At 40.4% G+C, this 18,035-nt stretch overlaps 1 protein-coding gene across 5 annotated transcripts in view; it reads right to left on the reverse strand.

Annotated features, from left to right (window-relative positions):
• Positions 1-18,035, reverse strand: part of prickle2b (prickle homolog 2b) — a 286,023-nt gene that overhangs the window by 59,992 nt on the left and 207,996 nt on the right. For all 5 annotated transcript variants that reach the window (XM_072582473.1, XM_072582475.1, XM_072582477.1 and 2 more), the window contains one exon: positions 14,131-14,314. In XM_072582473.1, the coding sequence (XP_072438574.1) occupies positions 14,131-14,314 (184 nt within the window). The remainder of the gene's footprint in view (positions 1-14,130; positions 14,315-18,035) is intronic.

Here is an 18,035-nt window from a genome sequence, read left to right on the forward strand (position 1 = left end):
AATCATAATGGATCCATACATTTGTTTGACTCGTCAGGGAAAGCAAAGAACTTTGTGGACACATCGACTTAAGTCGAATGGCCGAATAGGCTTGGAGGACAGAGCTGTTCGGGTTTGCTCTTCTTTAAAAAGGACTTGGTGGAATCTCCTTTCTGATAATAAGTTGCGTGAAATGATGTCCGGGGATGGATAGAGTATTGGTGCACAATCCTTTATCCGAAATGCTTGGGACCAGCTAGTTTTCGGAATTCGGAATTTTCTGAATTTCAGAGTAAATGACAGTTTGATGGTGAAATTTTTAAAAACTCTTACTGGAGGAGCACACTCACTAAGTAAAACGGGACTTTGAAACAGAATCGAGGTCTGCCGGTCCTGGGCCACAGCCTCCACGTCGCATCTGAGTGAAACGCATTGAGTCGGTGTCCACTTGGGTTAACTGTTTGCATGCTAAACAACCTTGCTAATGAGAAAAAAAAATTCACAAAGAAAACCTTTGGACTTTGGAGCTTTTTGGATTTTGAGATTTCAGATAAAGGACTGTCTACCCATATTTATCTTTAATCTCTAAGTTATGTTAAGGGATGGGTGACATATTTATTTTTAGTTTATTTGTTTATAGTACTAATCTTGCTTTTGGGTGTTTGTTTTTTCTCTACCAGGTGGTTGGTATATGTGGCGTGACCCTAGCTGATAGGAGTTGAGAGGGCAGTTGGGATGGTTAGTAGGGTTGTAGGATGCATAGGTACCCTCTTTGAATGGTGGGTAAATTCCTCCAATCAGTGTCTTTGGTGATTTTTTTTTTGTTTTTCTATTTTTGCTGTACATAGTTTTTGTAAGTTTTGCAGATTTGTTGGCTGTAGTTATTTTAATCTGTGTAGCTTTTGGGTTCTGTGGATCCTTTTGCATTAAAGTCAGCAATATGTTGTTTGGGTTCTTCCTCTCTGGAGTCTAAATGGTGCTATAGAAGGTTATGGCAAAGGATGCGTTTAAGTGGTGTACCTGGAATATTAAGGGGAGTCATTCACCTGTCAAGAGGCTGAAGGTACTTTCCAGCCTTAGAAGGAAGAGGGTAGGATGTTGCCTTATTACAAGAAACACACTTGGATGATGCAGAGCATTTGAAGCTGCAACAGAATGGGTATGACCGGGTTTCTTTTTCATCTTTCAATACGACGAGTAGAGGGGTGGCCACTTTAGTTAGAAAGAATCTCCCATTTAAGTTATTAGAGTGCATTAAAGACACATATGGGAGATTTGTAATCCTTAAAGCTTTGATACATGGGGAAGAATACGGAATCTTAAATGGTTACTGTCCCCCGGCCCACCCCCTTAAATTCTTGATAGATGCACTTTCTAGAATGGTTAACCTTGCATCTCAACATATCATTGTAGGAGGGGATTTCAACTGTCTCATAGACTTGCTGATATCTTCTTTGTGATCTAAATAATTAAGGGATCTGTGTGGTGAATTGGGGTTGGTAGATATTTGGAGGCACCTTCACCCTACTGGCAGGGACTTCCCGTTCTTTTAAAACCCACATAAATGCCATACCAGGATTGATTGTTTTCTGACCTCCACAGGATATCTGGGCTTGGTCTTGTCATATACAATTGGCAATATCACTATTTCTGATTACGTCCCAGTGTATTTAGTGGTTAAGAGTAAGGATATGGTGGTAGACTTGAGGCACTGGCGACTGGACCACTTCATCCTCAAGGATAGCAAGTTTATTGAATTCTTTTCTGCTGAGTTCAGGGCTTTTTTAGATATTAATTCAGGCTCCGCCAGTAGCCCATCCATTCTTTGAGAAACAGCTAAAGCCTATGCTAGAGGGTTAGTTATTTCCTATTCAGGAAGAAGCCACAGACGGTTGAACAGCAATGCGTGCTCGAGGCATATTTGAAAGTAGCTGAAAAGGCATATCTTGACAGGCCCTCACTGGTTAAATTGCAGAGGATCCTGGCGCTTTGGCCTACGCTGAACTCCATGCTCTCACAGACAGCCAAGAGGGAGCTTATATTTGCAAGTCAAAGGCTGTTTGAGCATGGGAATAAGCTGGGCAAGTATCTAGCATACCTTGTTAGGAAAAAGAGTACCCCCTTGGCCATTACTTCGATCAGAGAGGACACTGGAAATTTGATCTACGCTTCTAAAAGGATTAAGGCAGCATTCTGGAAATTTTACTCTGAATTATACCAATGTGAAAGCTGTGACAGTGGGTGGGTTAGGATGGAGTCTTCTTTTTAAGAATTTGGACGTTCTGGGAGAGAACCTCGAACAAGGGTGTCTTCTCAATGCCCCATTCTCAGAGCAAGAGGTGCAGGAGGCTGTGAGGCAGCTCCAGAATGGAAAGGCACCAGGAAAGACTGGCTCCTCAGTGAGTTCTATAAGGAATTTATAAGTATATTGTCCGTGCTGATGCTTAGTAGGTTTAATGACTCACACAGTCATGGGCTCCTCCCACCATCTCCTAACAGAGGCAAACATCTCTTGCATTCTTAAAAAACGAAAGGCCCTGGAGGACAGTGCTTTCTATAGACCCATTTCACTCCTGAATGTCCACTTCATGATCCTATCCAAGACTCTGGCATTAAGGCTAGAAACTGTACTGCCCTCCATCATTAAGGAGGACCAGACGGGGTTCATAAAAGGTCGCAGATCGACGGATAATGTCAGGAGATTACTTAACATGATCCAAGCATGTCAACAGTGATTGGTACAGGCCTTAGATGTGGAAAAGGCATTTGAGAGGGTCGAGTGGCCATACCTTTTCCATACTTTGAAGCAGTTTGGCCTGGGAGTGACCTTCATCAGGTGGATGGAGGTTTTGTATACTGATCCTCTTGCTGCGGTCCTTACCAATGGTGTACGATCAAGCAATTTTAATATTTGTAGGGGCAGTCAACAGGGCTGTCCCTCCTCACCATTTTTTTCACATTGATGATTGAATTGCTGATGGAAGCAGGGATCCCAATATAATCGCTCCAGAAGTGGGAACAAAATCACTTAAGTTCGCATTTTATGCAGATGACGTTCTTGCCTTCTTGTCAAACCCAGCAGTTTCAGTGCCACACCTGATACAATGCATCAATCTATTTGGTGCCTTCTCGGGTTAGAAGATCAATTTTGCAAAGTCACTGGCCATGCTCATGGGTGGTCTCTTGAGAGTGCCTGATCCTGAGGCAGATGGTCGCAGGAGGGCTTTCTCTACTTAGGTATATTTATTATTCCCATTTTTGATTAGCTATTTAAAGCTAATTTTGCCTTTTTTTTCAGAATTAAGCAGGACCTTTGTAGGTGGGAGGCACTTCCGATCTCTTGGTTAGGTTGGATAGCCCTCATTAAAATGAACATTCCACCCTGCCTGTTGTATCCTATGTGAATGCTTCCTCTGCTTTTTACTAAGCAAGTATTTAGAAGACTGAGCAGCTGGTTTAGTTCTTTTAACTGGTATTGCAAGCAGCACCTAATTAAATTGACTAAATTGCAGTTACCTTAAAGACTGAGAGGAGTGGACCTCCCACCTATCAAAAGTTATCATTTAAGCTCACTGCTATCTTAGGTGACTGACTGGGCTTGGGGTGACCCTCACTCACTTTGGTTGGACATCGAAGCAGCTCAAGCAAGATGCCCTCCTATTAGCCTGCTGATCTTAGACAAAATGAGAACAGTTAACGAGTATTGCCATAGCCCAATAATCATCAATACTGTCAAGGTGTGGAGGGCAATGCGTCACGGTGACGGCAATATTGCCAAAACATCATTTTTGACACCCATATGCCGGGCTTTCAGCCAGGGATGATGGACACTGGGTTTAAACTATGGGCATCTAGGGGTGTCCCATGCCTGGGTGATTTATTTGAAGGGGACATATTGATGTCCTTTGACCAGCTGGCTCAGAAATATGAATTGCCCAGTAGGGACATCTTTCGTTTCTTTCAAATGAGAAACTTCATACAAAAAGAGGTTACACTTCCAACTGATCATTTTAGGTCTGACATGGAGAAGAGGGTGTTGAGTGTTGAGGTTACATTATCTGTTAGCAACACTTAGCATCTATTGGGAGAGGGTCCCTCGGACGAGATCAAACGGCTCTGTAAGGTATGGGATAGGGAGTTGGACACTGAGATTTCTTCTGAAATATGGGAGGACATCTGGAAAAATGCAAGGAGGATCTCAATTTGCAACAGGACCCATGGACCCTTACAATGAAGATTCTCCACTGAGTTCATCTGGCCTCAAACTGCCTTGCTAAATTTAAAGCGGGAGCATCTCCAATGTGTCCTAAATGTAAAGTGAGCACGGGCATGCTTACTCATTCTCTTTAGTCCTGCCATAGACTGTGGGCATACTGGAGGGCTGTGATAGGTGAAATACAGAAGGGTCAGAGGTGGAGATGGACTTGGTTTCTCTTCTTCTTGGCTTCTGTTAATTCACTTTCATTAGATGCACACAAAAAAAAGCTTTTCAGTATCCTCACTTTCTGTGCCAGAAAGAACAATCTATTAGGATGGGTGTTGGAAAATCTCCCGGAGCTGGCGGGCTGGCATTAGCTAGTCATGGAGCACATCCCCTTGGACTTTCTTATGAGTATGCTGCACCATAAAACTGAGAATTTCTACAAGAAGTGGCGGTCCATTTTGGACTACCTGGGTATAGATTTGTTTGCCGTACTAATTACTGCCTGTATATAGCCATGGCAATTCTATATAATGAATCTGGTATCCAGAGTGGAGGAACTACGAACATATGAATATATATAAACTTCTGTGCTCGATGATCGGGGGCTATTGCTGAGCTGTGTTATGGTTATTATTATCATTATTATTATTGTTAAGACTTCTCTTCTTTAGCTTAGTTATTGGTTGATATTTATTTATGTAATCAGTAAATTTATTTTTTAATATTACTTTGAATTGTTTGGTTTTGTATTTGTTGTAATATTCAAAAAAATAAAAATATATTGAAAAAACTTGGATAGAGAGCTAATCTTTTCAATGACTTCAAAGGCATTAAATTATTCAGCTGCAAAAGTGTTGCTTATACAGTAGTGCAATGGCATCCCAACATGAATGCTTGGCTGAACTCTAAACTACACTAATGGGATTTCAGATCAGCAGGGGTTATTGATACAGCTGTTAAAGGGACTGTCTACTTTTTATCCTGACAGTTCTACAACCATTTAGTAAGTATGATTTTAAAAAATGTATGATTGCTTATCTTGAAAATTTTACGACCAACAATTGGATAAAACTTTAAAGTGATTATTTATCTCGTTAGTGCAATAATTACCTCAAAGACAATCCAAAATAATTACAGGGGATTTCAGACGTATCTACAAAATTGAGTTGATAACCAAGCAAATGTAGGCATGCCTTCTAATGTACCCAATTTAGAATCTGCCTATTTCTCTTCTACTTTGGGAGACTGTGGCTCTGACTCCAGCCCTCCCTGATTTTGAGGGATGATAATACTGGTCACCCAGAAGGCAGGATGAACACATGAAGAAAAGGTGTGACTGCTGGTTTCCATCTCAAATGGAAAAATCAGACCTTGATTTCTGTATTTAAGTAGGGGATAAATTTGACCCAGGTAACCAAAACTTCGTTACCTATATTTTAATACCAGATATTACGACAGAAAACAAGTTAAATATTGAGTTGAAGTAGCAAATGTACAGCAGTAGATTTAGCCTCATGCCAATAAATCAGATGATGTAAATCTCTATGATATAGCTCACTTACAATTCTAAAAGATCCTTGCAAGTCCAACTATGAGTGAATATTAAAGTAAAATTCATTAAGAATCTGGGTAGAGTATGGAGATAAGACATTAAATTTACAAATATTAAAGAGTCCGTGGGAGAAGTTTTAAGGTTATGTAAACAGGTATATGTAAAAACACCCAGGGTAGACACGCCACCAACTTGAAACCTGTTAAACTTGGAGGTAACTCTAAAGAAAGAAGTATGTATGGGCAAAGATAAGGCTTATTGGATTTCTACATAATCCATTTTCTCAGATTCAATGGCCATTCCTGTAAGCCAAGGATGCATTTGAATATCCAGCAAGACTACCTGCTCTGAATTCTAGCTGCTGAATGTATAGCATGCCACTTTATAATTCTCCACTTTTCTAAATCAGATCTATTTTACATTGAATAATGTGCCCTATTTGGTCCTTTCACAAACTAGATGGTATATTAGCCATGGGGAAGGTTTAGAGGAGAACTATGAGAATGATTCTTTCAGTAAACAACCATAGTTACTCAGTCAGTCTTAAGAAACCTTCAGAGATGGGGATAATTTGATTGAAGTTTACAAAATAAAGGTCAGAAGTGTATGCCCTTTGATAGATTACTTCAGTTTGACTGAAAAGGGAGACGACAAGAGTTTAAACTAGATAAATGTAAATATTAAAACTATTTAAATACCTTTATTTATTTTCCTGTATTCTTAATCATAGACTGAAATGGGGGGAAAGGCTGTTTTAAAAACCAAAGATTATTGAAGGATTCGCAATGGAGACAGGATTGTCTGACTGGCAGACAGTAGAGTAGGAACAAAAGGGACCTTTCTCAGGATGGCAATTAGTGTGTCTGGTTGGCACCACAACTACTCACATTATACATTAATGATCTGGACAAAGGAAATGAGGGCATTGCTGCAACGTTTGCAGATGACAGAAAGATGGGTAGAAGGACAGGTAGCGTTGAAAAAGCAGGGAGGCTGCAGAGGGACAGACTAGGAGGGTGGGCAATAAAGTGGCAGTTTGAATACAATATGGGAAAGTGTGTGGTTATGCACTTTGGCAGGAAGAATAGAAGTGTAGACTATTTTTTAAATGGGGAAAGGCTTCAGAAATTTGAACCATAAAGAAACCCATGTATTTTAGTTCAAGATTCCTTTAAGGTTAACAAGCAGGTTCAGTTGCCAGTTTGGAAGGCAAATGGAATGTTAGCATTTTGAGAAGGCTAGAATGCAAGAGCAGAGAGTCAAGGTTAGAGTGGTGGCTTCCTGATGAAGGGGTTTTGCCTGAATCGTCAATTTTCCTGGTCCTCAGAATTTGCCTGACCTGCTGTGCTTTTCCAGCACCACTCTAATCTTGACTCTGCCTGCAAGAGCAGAGATGCAGTTCTAAAACTGTATAAGGCTCTGGTCAGACCACATTTGGAATATTGTGAGCAATTTTGGGTCTGTATCTAAGGAAAGATGTGATAGCATCAGAGGGAGTCTAGTGAAGGTTTGCATTCTGTGGATGAAGAGCTTGTCATATAAGGAGCAGTTGAGGACTCTGGGTGAGGTTAAGAAGAATGAGGAGAAATCTCATTGAAACTCTCAAAATACTGAGAGGCCTGGAAAGAGTGGATGTAGAGACGATGGGCTTACGAGTAGGAGACACTAGGACCCGAGGGCACAGTTCTGGCAGTGACATGGTTTATACCAGCTCAACGTTTGAGAACTATGGAGGAGTTCTAGTCTAAGTCGGCAATCTTTTGACATCATACATCAATTATTGATAATAGGTCTTCATTTTTAAAAGATAATAATTGCTAATTTTATCAGACTGGATGCATTAGAGTTATTAGCCCATGGATAACATGCTCTTCTACATAAAATAGTATCGATATTCAGAATTGACTGTTTCAGTTATCCTGAGAATGTCAGTTCAGACATTCATTACAATGCTTTAAAGCTTGGAAAAATGTAGAGTTCCTTCAGTGGGTCTTTGGGTTATGTATCTCTACAAAAGAGAGATGAACTAGTTGGCATAAGATGATATGATATGGAAGGTAAGTGAACTCACAGATAACACTGGTCTATGTTATCTTAGGGACTGCTTTTAATTATTTCAGAGAAGTTTCCAGAATAATTTTCCCTCAGGAGCCCTAGATTTTACTCTGTCACTTTCCATTCCAAGAAGATTCCAATGGTTTGGGGCAGAGGAAGGGGAGAGATAGGCTGGTCCTTTCCTGCTCATCATTTTTGTGTGTTTTACAAGCCAGTGCTTTCAAAATTCTAATAGAATTGCATGTGCAAGTGGAACTGAGGTTAACAGTATACTGGATATTTTAAGATATTTATAATTATGTCATAAATCTAGGCAACTGTTTTTGTATTTTGTGCAATAAATTTCTGTCCTGTTAAAAGAAATTCTGCATCCTCATATGACTATGTTTCAGTAATGACCATATTAACAAAATTTTTTAAATTGTGATCTTTCAGGTCGGTTTTCATTCTGTGATTGGACCCATCTAGTAGTACCATCAGGTGGTATCAAAAACAAGTAAAAGTGAGGCATTTAAGTTATATTGGTCAAAACAGAGTAGTAAACAATTTTAATTTCTATATTTCAGAAGGGAGTAATTGCATTTGACAGTATCCAAAAAAAGTGTTAAAACATAAGGGAACTCAACAGATTATTTGCTGGACTATTGAAGTAAAGGCCTCATTAAGACACAATCACAGTATCATAGAATCTCTATAGTGTGGAAGCAAGCCATTCAGCCCATTGAGTCCAAACCAGGTCTCTGAAGAGCATCCCACCCAGACCCATCCCCTTACCCTCTTTCTATAACCTGCATTTCCCATGGCTAACCCACTTAGCCTGCACATCCTTGGACACTATGGGCAATTTAGCATGGCTAATCTGCCTGACCTACATATCTTTGGAATGTGAAAGGAAACCAGAGCACCCATGCAGACACAAGGAGAATGTGCAAACTCCACACAGACAGTTGCTGAGGGCAGAATCGAACCAGGCCCCTGGTATGGTGAGGCAGCAGTGCTAATCACTGAGCCACTGTACCACCCTTGATGGCACAAGTAGTATCAAATGTCATAGTATAATTTCAATTATTACTAAACTGCACTGACTTTCCTAAATAGATCAATTTTCAAATTCTAATTTTTATTTTCACATCTGTCATGATCTCCATCCTAATTCTGAGATCTTCTCTAGCTGTGTGCTTATGTACCCATCATCCATGCTTTTTGCTACTTCATATGTCTGCTATCTCTTGCTCAACCATTGGTCCCTATGCTCTATCTTGTGGGATTCTTTCTAAAACTCTGTCATCTCATCAATATCCTAGAAACTCCCTATGAAACCAAGCTTCCCTCTCCTTAGTCATGATTCCCTTTTGTCGCCTGCTTGGTATCTTCTTTTCTTGGAAAGTAAAGCAAATCTTAGCAGGACTTATATACTTAATAGAGTCATAGAGATGTACAGCATGGAACAGACCCTTCAGTCCAATCTGTCCACCCAAGATTGAGTACAGGAGCTGAGAGGCCATGTTGCGGCTGTACGGGACATTGGTTAGGGACTGTTGGAATATTGCATGCAATTCTGGTCTCTTTCCTATCGGAAGGATGCTGTGAAACTTGAAAGAGTTCAGAAAAGATTTACAAGGATGTTGCCAGGGTTGGAGGATTTGAGCTATAGGGAGAGATTGAATAGGTTAGGGCTGTTTTCTTGGAGCGTCGGAGGCTGAGGGGTGACTTTATAGAGGTTTATAAAATCATGAGGGGCATGGATATGATAAACAGGTAAAGTCTTTTCCCCGGGGTCGGGGAATCCAGAACTAGGTTTTGGGTGAGAGGGGAAAGATATAAAAGAGACGTAAGGGGCAACATTTTCACGTAGAGGGTGGTACATGTATGGAATGAGCTGCCAGAGAAAGTGGTGGAGGCTGGTACAATTACAATATTTAAAAGACATCTAGATGGGTATATGAATAGAAAGGGTTTGGAGGTATATGGGCCAGGTGCTGGCAGGTCGGACTAGACTGGGTTGGGATATCTGGTCGGCACGGACGAGTTGGACTGAAGGGTCTGTTTCCATGCTGTACATCTCAATGACTCTACACTTTTTGCATCAAAGAAGAAGAAAGAATTTGGCATCAAGTTTTACAATCCATTCAATAGTTTCAGTGAGGGAGACTAAATGATTGAAACATTAACAACAATGGAGTTCTTAGGATAGGAATTCCGTATGTGAGCAATAGTCTGATTTGGGCGACCACAGTCACAGTTCGAGCTGTTCTTCATGTTCCACTTGTGGAACGAGTCGCAACATTCTCCCTGACCTATCGTCAAGCAGTTGAGGGTTGCTCATTTTTTTCTGTGGATGGTTGGACTTTGCTACTCTGATCAGCTGCCAAGAGCGGCTTGTGATGTTTGTAGTCAACCAGAGAGTACCACTGAGAGGTGGCACTGTCATCAGTTTGTATGGTTTGATGTTTTGCTAGGAGGGACCATCAGATACTAACAGAAATGTTTTAAAATGTCATGAATGTGAACTTTATAAAATGATCATACTTTGTACAGTCTCCTTAATTTAAGGTACAATGGAATAGAAAGGGAGTCATGTGACCCATTCCAAATTCTGGATAGCTTGATTGATATGGAGAAAATGAAGATCCCAAGCTGACTTATTGAAAGATGACCCAAGATATGTGCATCTGTAGACAATGGCTAGAGGAGCTGTACTGACCGTGGATAGATTGTTTGTCTCCACATCTCATACTGAGATGTTATGATATTTTGTAAGCAGTTGTACATTATTCTGTTTAATTCTAAGATGAACAAATTGAGACACTAAAGGATAACTAATGATCATTTCTAACTGGATACACAAAGTCCATGTGATCCACATAGCCATGGGGATAGGTTTTGTGAAGGGACAAGTCCATTGAAAGGCACTGAAGTGTTAGGCTGTGGAGATTCTAAGCTAGCATTGAACATCACTGACAAAAGTTAGCCTCCAAGAATCTGAGAGGCAGACAGAAGAACAAAGAAAATTACAGAACAGGATCAGGCCCTTCAGCCCTCCAAACCTGTGCCAATCCAACTCATCTATCTAAACCTGCTGCCTATTTTCTAAAGATCTGTATCCCTTTGCTCCTTACCCATTCATGTATCTGTCTGGATACATCTTTTAATGATGCCATTGTTCCTGCCTCTACCATCTCTGTTGGCAAAGCATTCCAGGCCCCACCACCCTCTGCGTAAAGAACTTTTCAAGCATATCTCCCCTAAACCTTTCCCCTCTCACTTTGAACTCGCGCCCTCTTGGGTCATCTTTCAATAAGTAAGCTTGGGATCCTCATTTTCTCCATATCAATCAAGCTATCCAGAATTTGGAATGGGTCACATGACTCCCTTTCTGTTCCATTGTACCTTAAATTAAGGAGTAATTGATTTCCGCACTCTGGGAAAAAGTTTCTTGCTATCCATTCTGTCTACACCTCTCACAATTTTGTAGACCTCAATCAGGTCTCCCCTCAACCTTTGACTTTCTAATGAAAGTAATTCTAACCTATTCAACCTCTCTTCATATCTAGTGCCCTTCATAGCAGGCAACATCCTGGTGACCCTTCTCTACATCCTCTCCAAAGCATCCACATCCTTTTAGTAATGTGGCGACCAGAACTGTACGCAGTATTTCAAATGTGGCCGAACCAAACTCTTATATAACTGTAACATGACTTGCCAACTCTTGTACTCAAAACCCCATCTAATGAATGAAAGCATGCTGTATGTCTTCTTTACTGACCTGCGTTACCACCTTCAGGGAACAATGGACCTGAATACCCAGATCTCTCCGAATGTCAGTTTTCCCCAGGACATTTCCATTTACTGTATAGTTCATTCTGGAATTGGATCTTCCAAAATGCATCACCTTGCATTTGCCCAGATTTAACTCCATCTGCTATTTCTCTGCCCATCTCTCCAATCTATCTATTCTGCTGTATTCTCTGACAGTCCCCTTCACTATCTGCTACTCTACCAATCTTGGGGTCACCTGGAAATTTACTAAACAGGCGACCGACACCTTCCTCCAAATCATTTATATATATCACAAGCAACAGTGGTCCCAGCACAGATCCCTGTGGAACACCACTGGTCACAGCTCTCCCTTCCACTAATACGGTCTGTCTCCAGTTCTCTATTCATCTAGCTAGTACACCTTGAACTCCATGCAACTTCACCTTCTCCGTCAGTTTACCATGGGGAACCTTATCAAACGCCTTACTAAAGTCCACGTATATGACATCCACAGCCCTTGGCCCAATCAACTTTGTAACCTCCTCAACAAATTCTATTAGGTTTGTAAGACATGACTTTCCCGCACAAGACCATGCTGCCTATTACTGATAAACCCATTTTCTTCCAAATGGGAATAGATCCTATCCCTCAGTATCTTCACCAGCAACTTCTCTACCACTGATGTCAGACTCACCGGTCTATAATTACCTGAAGTATCCCTGCTACCCTTCTTAAACAAGGGGACAACATTAGCAATTTTCCAGTCTTCCGGGACCTCACCCGTGTTCAAGGGTGCTGCAAAGATATCTGTTAAAGCCCCAGCTATTTCCTCTCTCATTTCCCTCAGTAACCTGGTGTAGATCTCATCCGGACGTGGGGACTTGTCTACCCTAATGCCTTTTAGAATACCCAAAACATCCTCCTTCTTTATGCCGACTTGACTTAGAGTACTCAAAGATCTATCCCTAACCTCAACATCCGTCATGTCCCTCTCCTCGGTGAACACCGATGCAAAGTACTCATTTACAATTGCACCCATTTTCTCTGACTCCACATATAACTTTTCTTCTTTGAGTGGGCCAACCCTTTCTCTAGTTACCCTCTTGCTCCTTATATATGAAGAAAGGAAGACAGAGTTAGACAGCCCTTCACCTGAAGCAGTAAATGCTCACTTCATTGCTCAAGCTACAGAATGTGCATTGGTATTCATGCTCAGATTGAAGGGTTTTGAGTTTGTAAAGATTTAGAATTTACAGTATAAGTAACTTGCTGAAGGCTGTTTACTCAATGCTGTTTGCGTTTGATAGCTATAGCAAACTACCATAAATTTGAAATCATATGAGGTTCTTTCAATCAATCACTGGATATTCAATTCTTTTCAAAAGCTATCGGTCTCTATGGGAATCATAACAATAATGCATATCGTTGCACATAAAGTGAACTAATTATACAGTGGAATATGACAGTAATAATTGAAACTAGTGAAAATAAATTATAACAAATCTTACAGAAAATTTCTTACTCAAAAAACGATAAATGTTAGGAATGATCTACCAGATAAAGTATTAGAGAAAGTCAGTATGTAGATTAACTGAGAGGCTTATCAGTTAAAATAGATCATAAAATTTACATTGATAGCAAAAAGAATTTTTATTCCATACCAACTGCACTATACCCCTACACTAGCTTTAAAGCCCACATGCCATTCTGTCGGTTGAATGAGTGAGAAAGCTTTTCATGTCCTTGGCGCTTTCTCATATTATGACTCACATTCCCAATCCTTTGCTTTTACCAATTTATTACAGAAATTTTTAGTAACTTTTAACCTATTCCTGTAAAATGTTATATTCAACAGAGTGGAAATCCTTTTAAAAAATGATCCTTTGAAATAGGAAAGTATGGGCTAGAATTTGAGGGGTTCTGCTATTTTCCTTCGATAAATTTTGAGGAAGAACTGTGAAAATCCTGCAGTGTAAATGCTAATAAATGCTGTCACACCCATTGCTTTAAAGACTAAGGTTTTGGTCAACCATTAAATAAAGGCATTCAATTTTTCCAAGAGGGTTTCTAAAAACTGATATTACAATAATTTTCCTGCCAAAATGATCTCTTATTGCTTCAAAGCTGATTTCCACTTTCAAACTTTGGTTGCTAAGTGCAGATTAGCTTATTAACATGAAAGATAAATAACAAAATAAAAGAGGAAATGATAACTGGGATGTACAAAATATATTCCTGGACATCTATTCAGTTGATCCTGAGGTGGGTGGTTGGCAGTAATTGTGAATATTGTTTCTTAAGTGTATAGAATTTGGCTGCTATGTGCCGTTTGTCAAATGCTTTTGGGTCTGGAACACAAAGCTGTCATGAATCTATTCTAAATAGGGAGAATGAGACTTTATTTCTCAGAAGTAATGTTCATTTAGTATCAACAAATAGATCAAATTTTCTTGCATAAAGTAACCAAAGTAGTCAAACGGCATACTGGCATCTGATTAAAAGAAATAGGTTTCTGCTGTACATCAATTAGGTATGGTAGAAAATATTTAAAATGGTAAATTTAGCAACAAAATAACACTACCTGTTCAGGCTTCAAACCAGGAGGAACCCAAGCATATTCCTCCAAAGCACAACCAGAATCATCATCAGATGTGGAGTTCCTCTGAAAATCATACATAAGTTTGTTCACCGTTTTCTCCATTTCTAAAGGCATCACCGTCACGATGTGTTCCTCACGTGGGCACTTGCAGTGAAGACAGATCTTTCTGTGAAAAGTAAAATAGCCATTCATAAGCTCACCCTGCCTTAGGGAAACTACTGAAATGATCACTGTCAAGCTGCAAGGCTTGGATACTTAACTATAAACACATATTTGGCAACCAGCCTCTGGCAGTAGCTGACAGCATTCAAGCTTTTTTTATATTCTTGCGTGTATGCCTTTTGTGGTTTATAGCCCTATACATGTTGCACAACCTAGGAAGGTCAGGGACTAGTCAGGTTGTTAAAGCTGTCAGAGCTAAGTTGGTTATGCTGTCAGGGAAACAGCCTGCCAGGAACAATCAATTCAATTAGCAAAACATTGAATAGCTAGACTAAGCACAAATGCGAAGTGACTTGCTACTGCAACGCATACATCAAGTAAAAATCACAAAGGCACATGAGTTTCAAAACTGACACCCTGCTGGCATAGACATGCTCAATGCTGTTCAATTTCAAAACTATGCTCTTCATGAATTAATTTAAACAGGACAAAAAGTAACCAGTTCTATGGCTTAATAATGAATGTCTTATCAACCAATTTTGAATAAATACAGGTATGTATGGTAGATTTGTCAAAATTTAGAAAAGTAAACTGCAAGAACAAAGAACATATTCCTGCTTTAATATCCTTCTATCAGATATCTGCACAGAAGAGAATAGTTTATCTTAGTCTATGGATTTATGCCAGATTTTGCTAATTTCCTGCTATTCATTAGATCAAGAATGCACAAAGACTCAAACAAGACAATGGGCATCTGGTTTGCATCCACTCAGCATGGGGATGCTTTTTAAGCATTAGGTTCCTGCTTTTGAAAAACAGTGCCCAGTTAGAAAGCTTAATAATTAAAACTAATTAATTTGTTAAAATACATGTCACATCATCTGCTAATGCTATCAATATGGGTTAGTTCTTTGGCAGGATAAGAGTTAAGATGATAGTTGCTAAAGGAAAGTTCTACAACTGTGCAGGCATAAACATTTCAAATTCAAATTGGAGCAAGAAAGTAATAACATTTGTATGCGGCATTTAGAGCAATGTTCCTTAAAGTTAGCTCTTTGCAAGAATTATTTTTTTAAACATTTAGAATAAACTATATACTTTTGAGTATACAGAAACCGTTACTCAAACTTATTTGGCATGGTTTTCAACATTACAATATCTATATTTAAAACTGCGTTAGAAAACTAAGGAAAAAACAAAAGGCATGTTAAATTAAACAAAGAACTGCAGATATTCGAGATTTGAAACAAAAACAGAAATTGCCAGAGAAACTCAGCAGCTCTGCTGCATCTGTGGGAAGAAAGCTGAGTTACATTTCAAGTCTGGTGACTCTTTATTAGATCTTGAGGTCCTATTGGTGGGGATGACATCGTAGAGAAATATTCTGTTCCCTGTCTAGAAAGCACTTTTTTCCTTTTAACAGGTGAATGACTTCCCTTAATGTTCCTGGTGCATCATTTAATATCACTTAGCCATATCCCCTTTCAGAGACCCTTGAACCCCTCGGAGGGAGAACCCTGCTTACAAATCACCGAGCATAAGTAAATAAAGACTCAGAATAGAAAATCTATATATACAAAAACTACTCTATCATAACTATAAACAACTATTACTACCAAAAAACTACAAAGAAAACTCTTCCCTCTGCCCATAGGGGGCACTCACCCTACCCATCCCCTCCTTCACAGCTCCTTCAAACCCGGACTGTGCCCCAGCCTTAGGTCAGAAAAAAAACAAGGAGATGATCCTTAAATCAACAGAAAAAAGACAAAGTCAGGATGAGCACTCCACCCATCCCTGGCTTCATGTTACCCCTACTTGTGACTAAAAGAGACACAGAACAAATAAAACAAAAGGGGGAGAGCCAACAAAGAACATTTACAAAAATTCCCATCAGAAAATCCAATTATTTAAAAAAAGGAACTTATTCCAAGGTCTTTTCCCTCCTTTCCAAAAAGGAAATTATTAGGGAGGAAGAAAGGAATTAAAAAAAGAGAAAACATGGAGAAAGATAGAAAAGAGAACAAACATTAACCGTATTCTTCAGGCCAATCCATCTATTTTAAAGTGTCCACAAAATTTTTAGCTTTATCCGCTGAGTCAAATGTATAAACTGAGTCCTCGTGGCTGAAACGAAGCACTGTGGGGTATCTCATGGAGTACTGGATACCCAGGTTCCTCAGCCTCTTTTTAATTTCATTGAAGGACTTCCTCTTTCGAATTACAGCTGCAGAGAAATCCTGGAAAAACATAAGTTTTGACTCCTTGTACAGCAGTGCCTGTGGATCTTTTCCCAGGGATCTGGAAGCTTCTATGACTTTTTGCTTGTCCTTATATGAGTGGAAGTGCACTAGGATTGAGCGGGGTCGCGGCACTGGGCCTGACCTGTGCACTGTAACCCGATAAGTCCTTTTAATCTGTAGCCTGCTGGACTCAACGTGAAGGCCCAAAAGCTTCGGCAGCCAATTTTCTATTTTTGAGGTTGTCAATATGGTTTCGCAAGGCCCGCACCTCTTGTACCAGCACCTGGATCTGACTGGATGAGGATTCCTTCGCGCAGCTTCAGAGTCCTTAGTTCAACCCTCCACCTCCTCCAGCCGCTCCCCAAGGCCCTGGATCTCCTGCTCACGCTTCTGCAGCATGGATGCAATAGGTTGGACCTGGGCACGAATCTCCCCACGGACCTCCTCAATCGCAGCCCCAACTTTCAAGGTAAGTTTCTTCATCGCCACAGCCAATTCCTGTGAGTCTGTCAAGTCTCCAGGGGGTTCAGGAGAGGCTGCTGTTTCTACAGCAGTCTCTGGTGTGGTAGGTGCTGCAGGGGAGTGTCCTCCCTGCTGCTGTTTGCTTGATCCTTTTCCCTTTGTCATCCTTCCCACTCCCAAATATTAACAAATGTGTGTTCTGTAAGGTTTTAAACTAATAATTCCACCACATAAGTTGGCCAGGGATGGCAAAAAACACCAGTATGCCTTGGCTGTTAGGCAGAGCTGTCCATAGCAGTCCTACAGAATCGCCGCCATCTTGCCAGGTCCCTATTCCCTGTCAAGGTAACCCACAAAATAGACCATTGAGGAGTCTCCTGTGATGCTGGAGGGCAGTACAGCAAAGATGTCAGGGATTACAAAACTTAGAGAATCAGTGAGAGAGATGTGTTCAAATATCAAGAGTTCCTGAGGTATTACAGAGTCGTTGAATGAGAATGCAGTGGGCTATTCACTTCATGTGCTTCACAGTGTTGTTGTGCTTTAAAAACATGACCTTGTTCTTTGAGAGAGTAGCCAATCTCCCTGAGAACCATTTGCGATATCACCCAGAGTGGACAGAAGAATAGGGCACAGAAAGAAATGCCATTGTCTGTAGAACTGCTTTGTCAAGAAGACAAATAGTCTGGATTGAAGCTGTTCTGCACTTGGAGTTTCCCTCTGCCAATCAAGGATGCCAGAAAATGACTAAGGGGGTAACAGATGGTGATGAGAGACCTCACCACATTCCGCAGCTCCTCTGATGGACCAAGCATGTGTCTCTTTATGTCCTGTTACAGGGGCTGTCACTGCAGTAATGCCGGTGCAGCAATCTTTTGAGGTTTTTGGCATCTCTACAGTGAGGTCAGCAATCAAGGGTATTGGAGTCCCACAAATATACTTTCTCAGCCAGCACCCCCCATCCCCACTATTGCATAAATACTGCCCCCTCTACACTTCACATCAGCTCTGAAGAAGAGT

The sequence above is a fragment of the Chiloscyllium punctatum genome, chromosome 12, assembly GCF_047496795.1.
Source record: "Chiloscyllium punctatum isolate Juve2018m chromosome 12, sChiPun1.3, whole genome shotgun sequence".
Taxonomy (NCBI): Eukaryota; Metazoa; Chordata; class Chondrichthyes; order Orectolobiformes; family Hemiscylliidae; genus Chiloscyllium; species Chiloscyllium punctatum.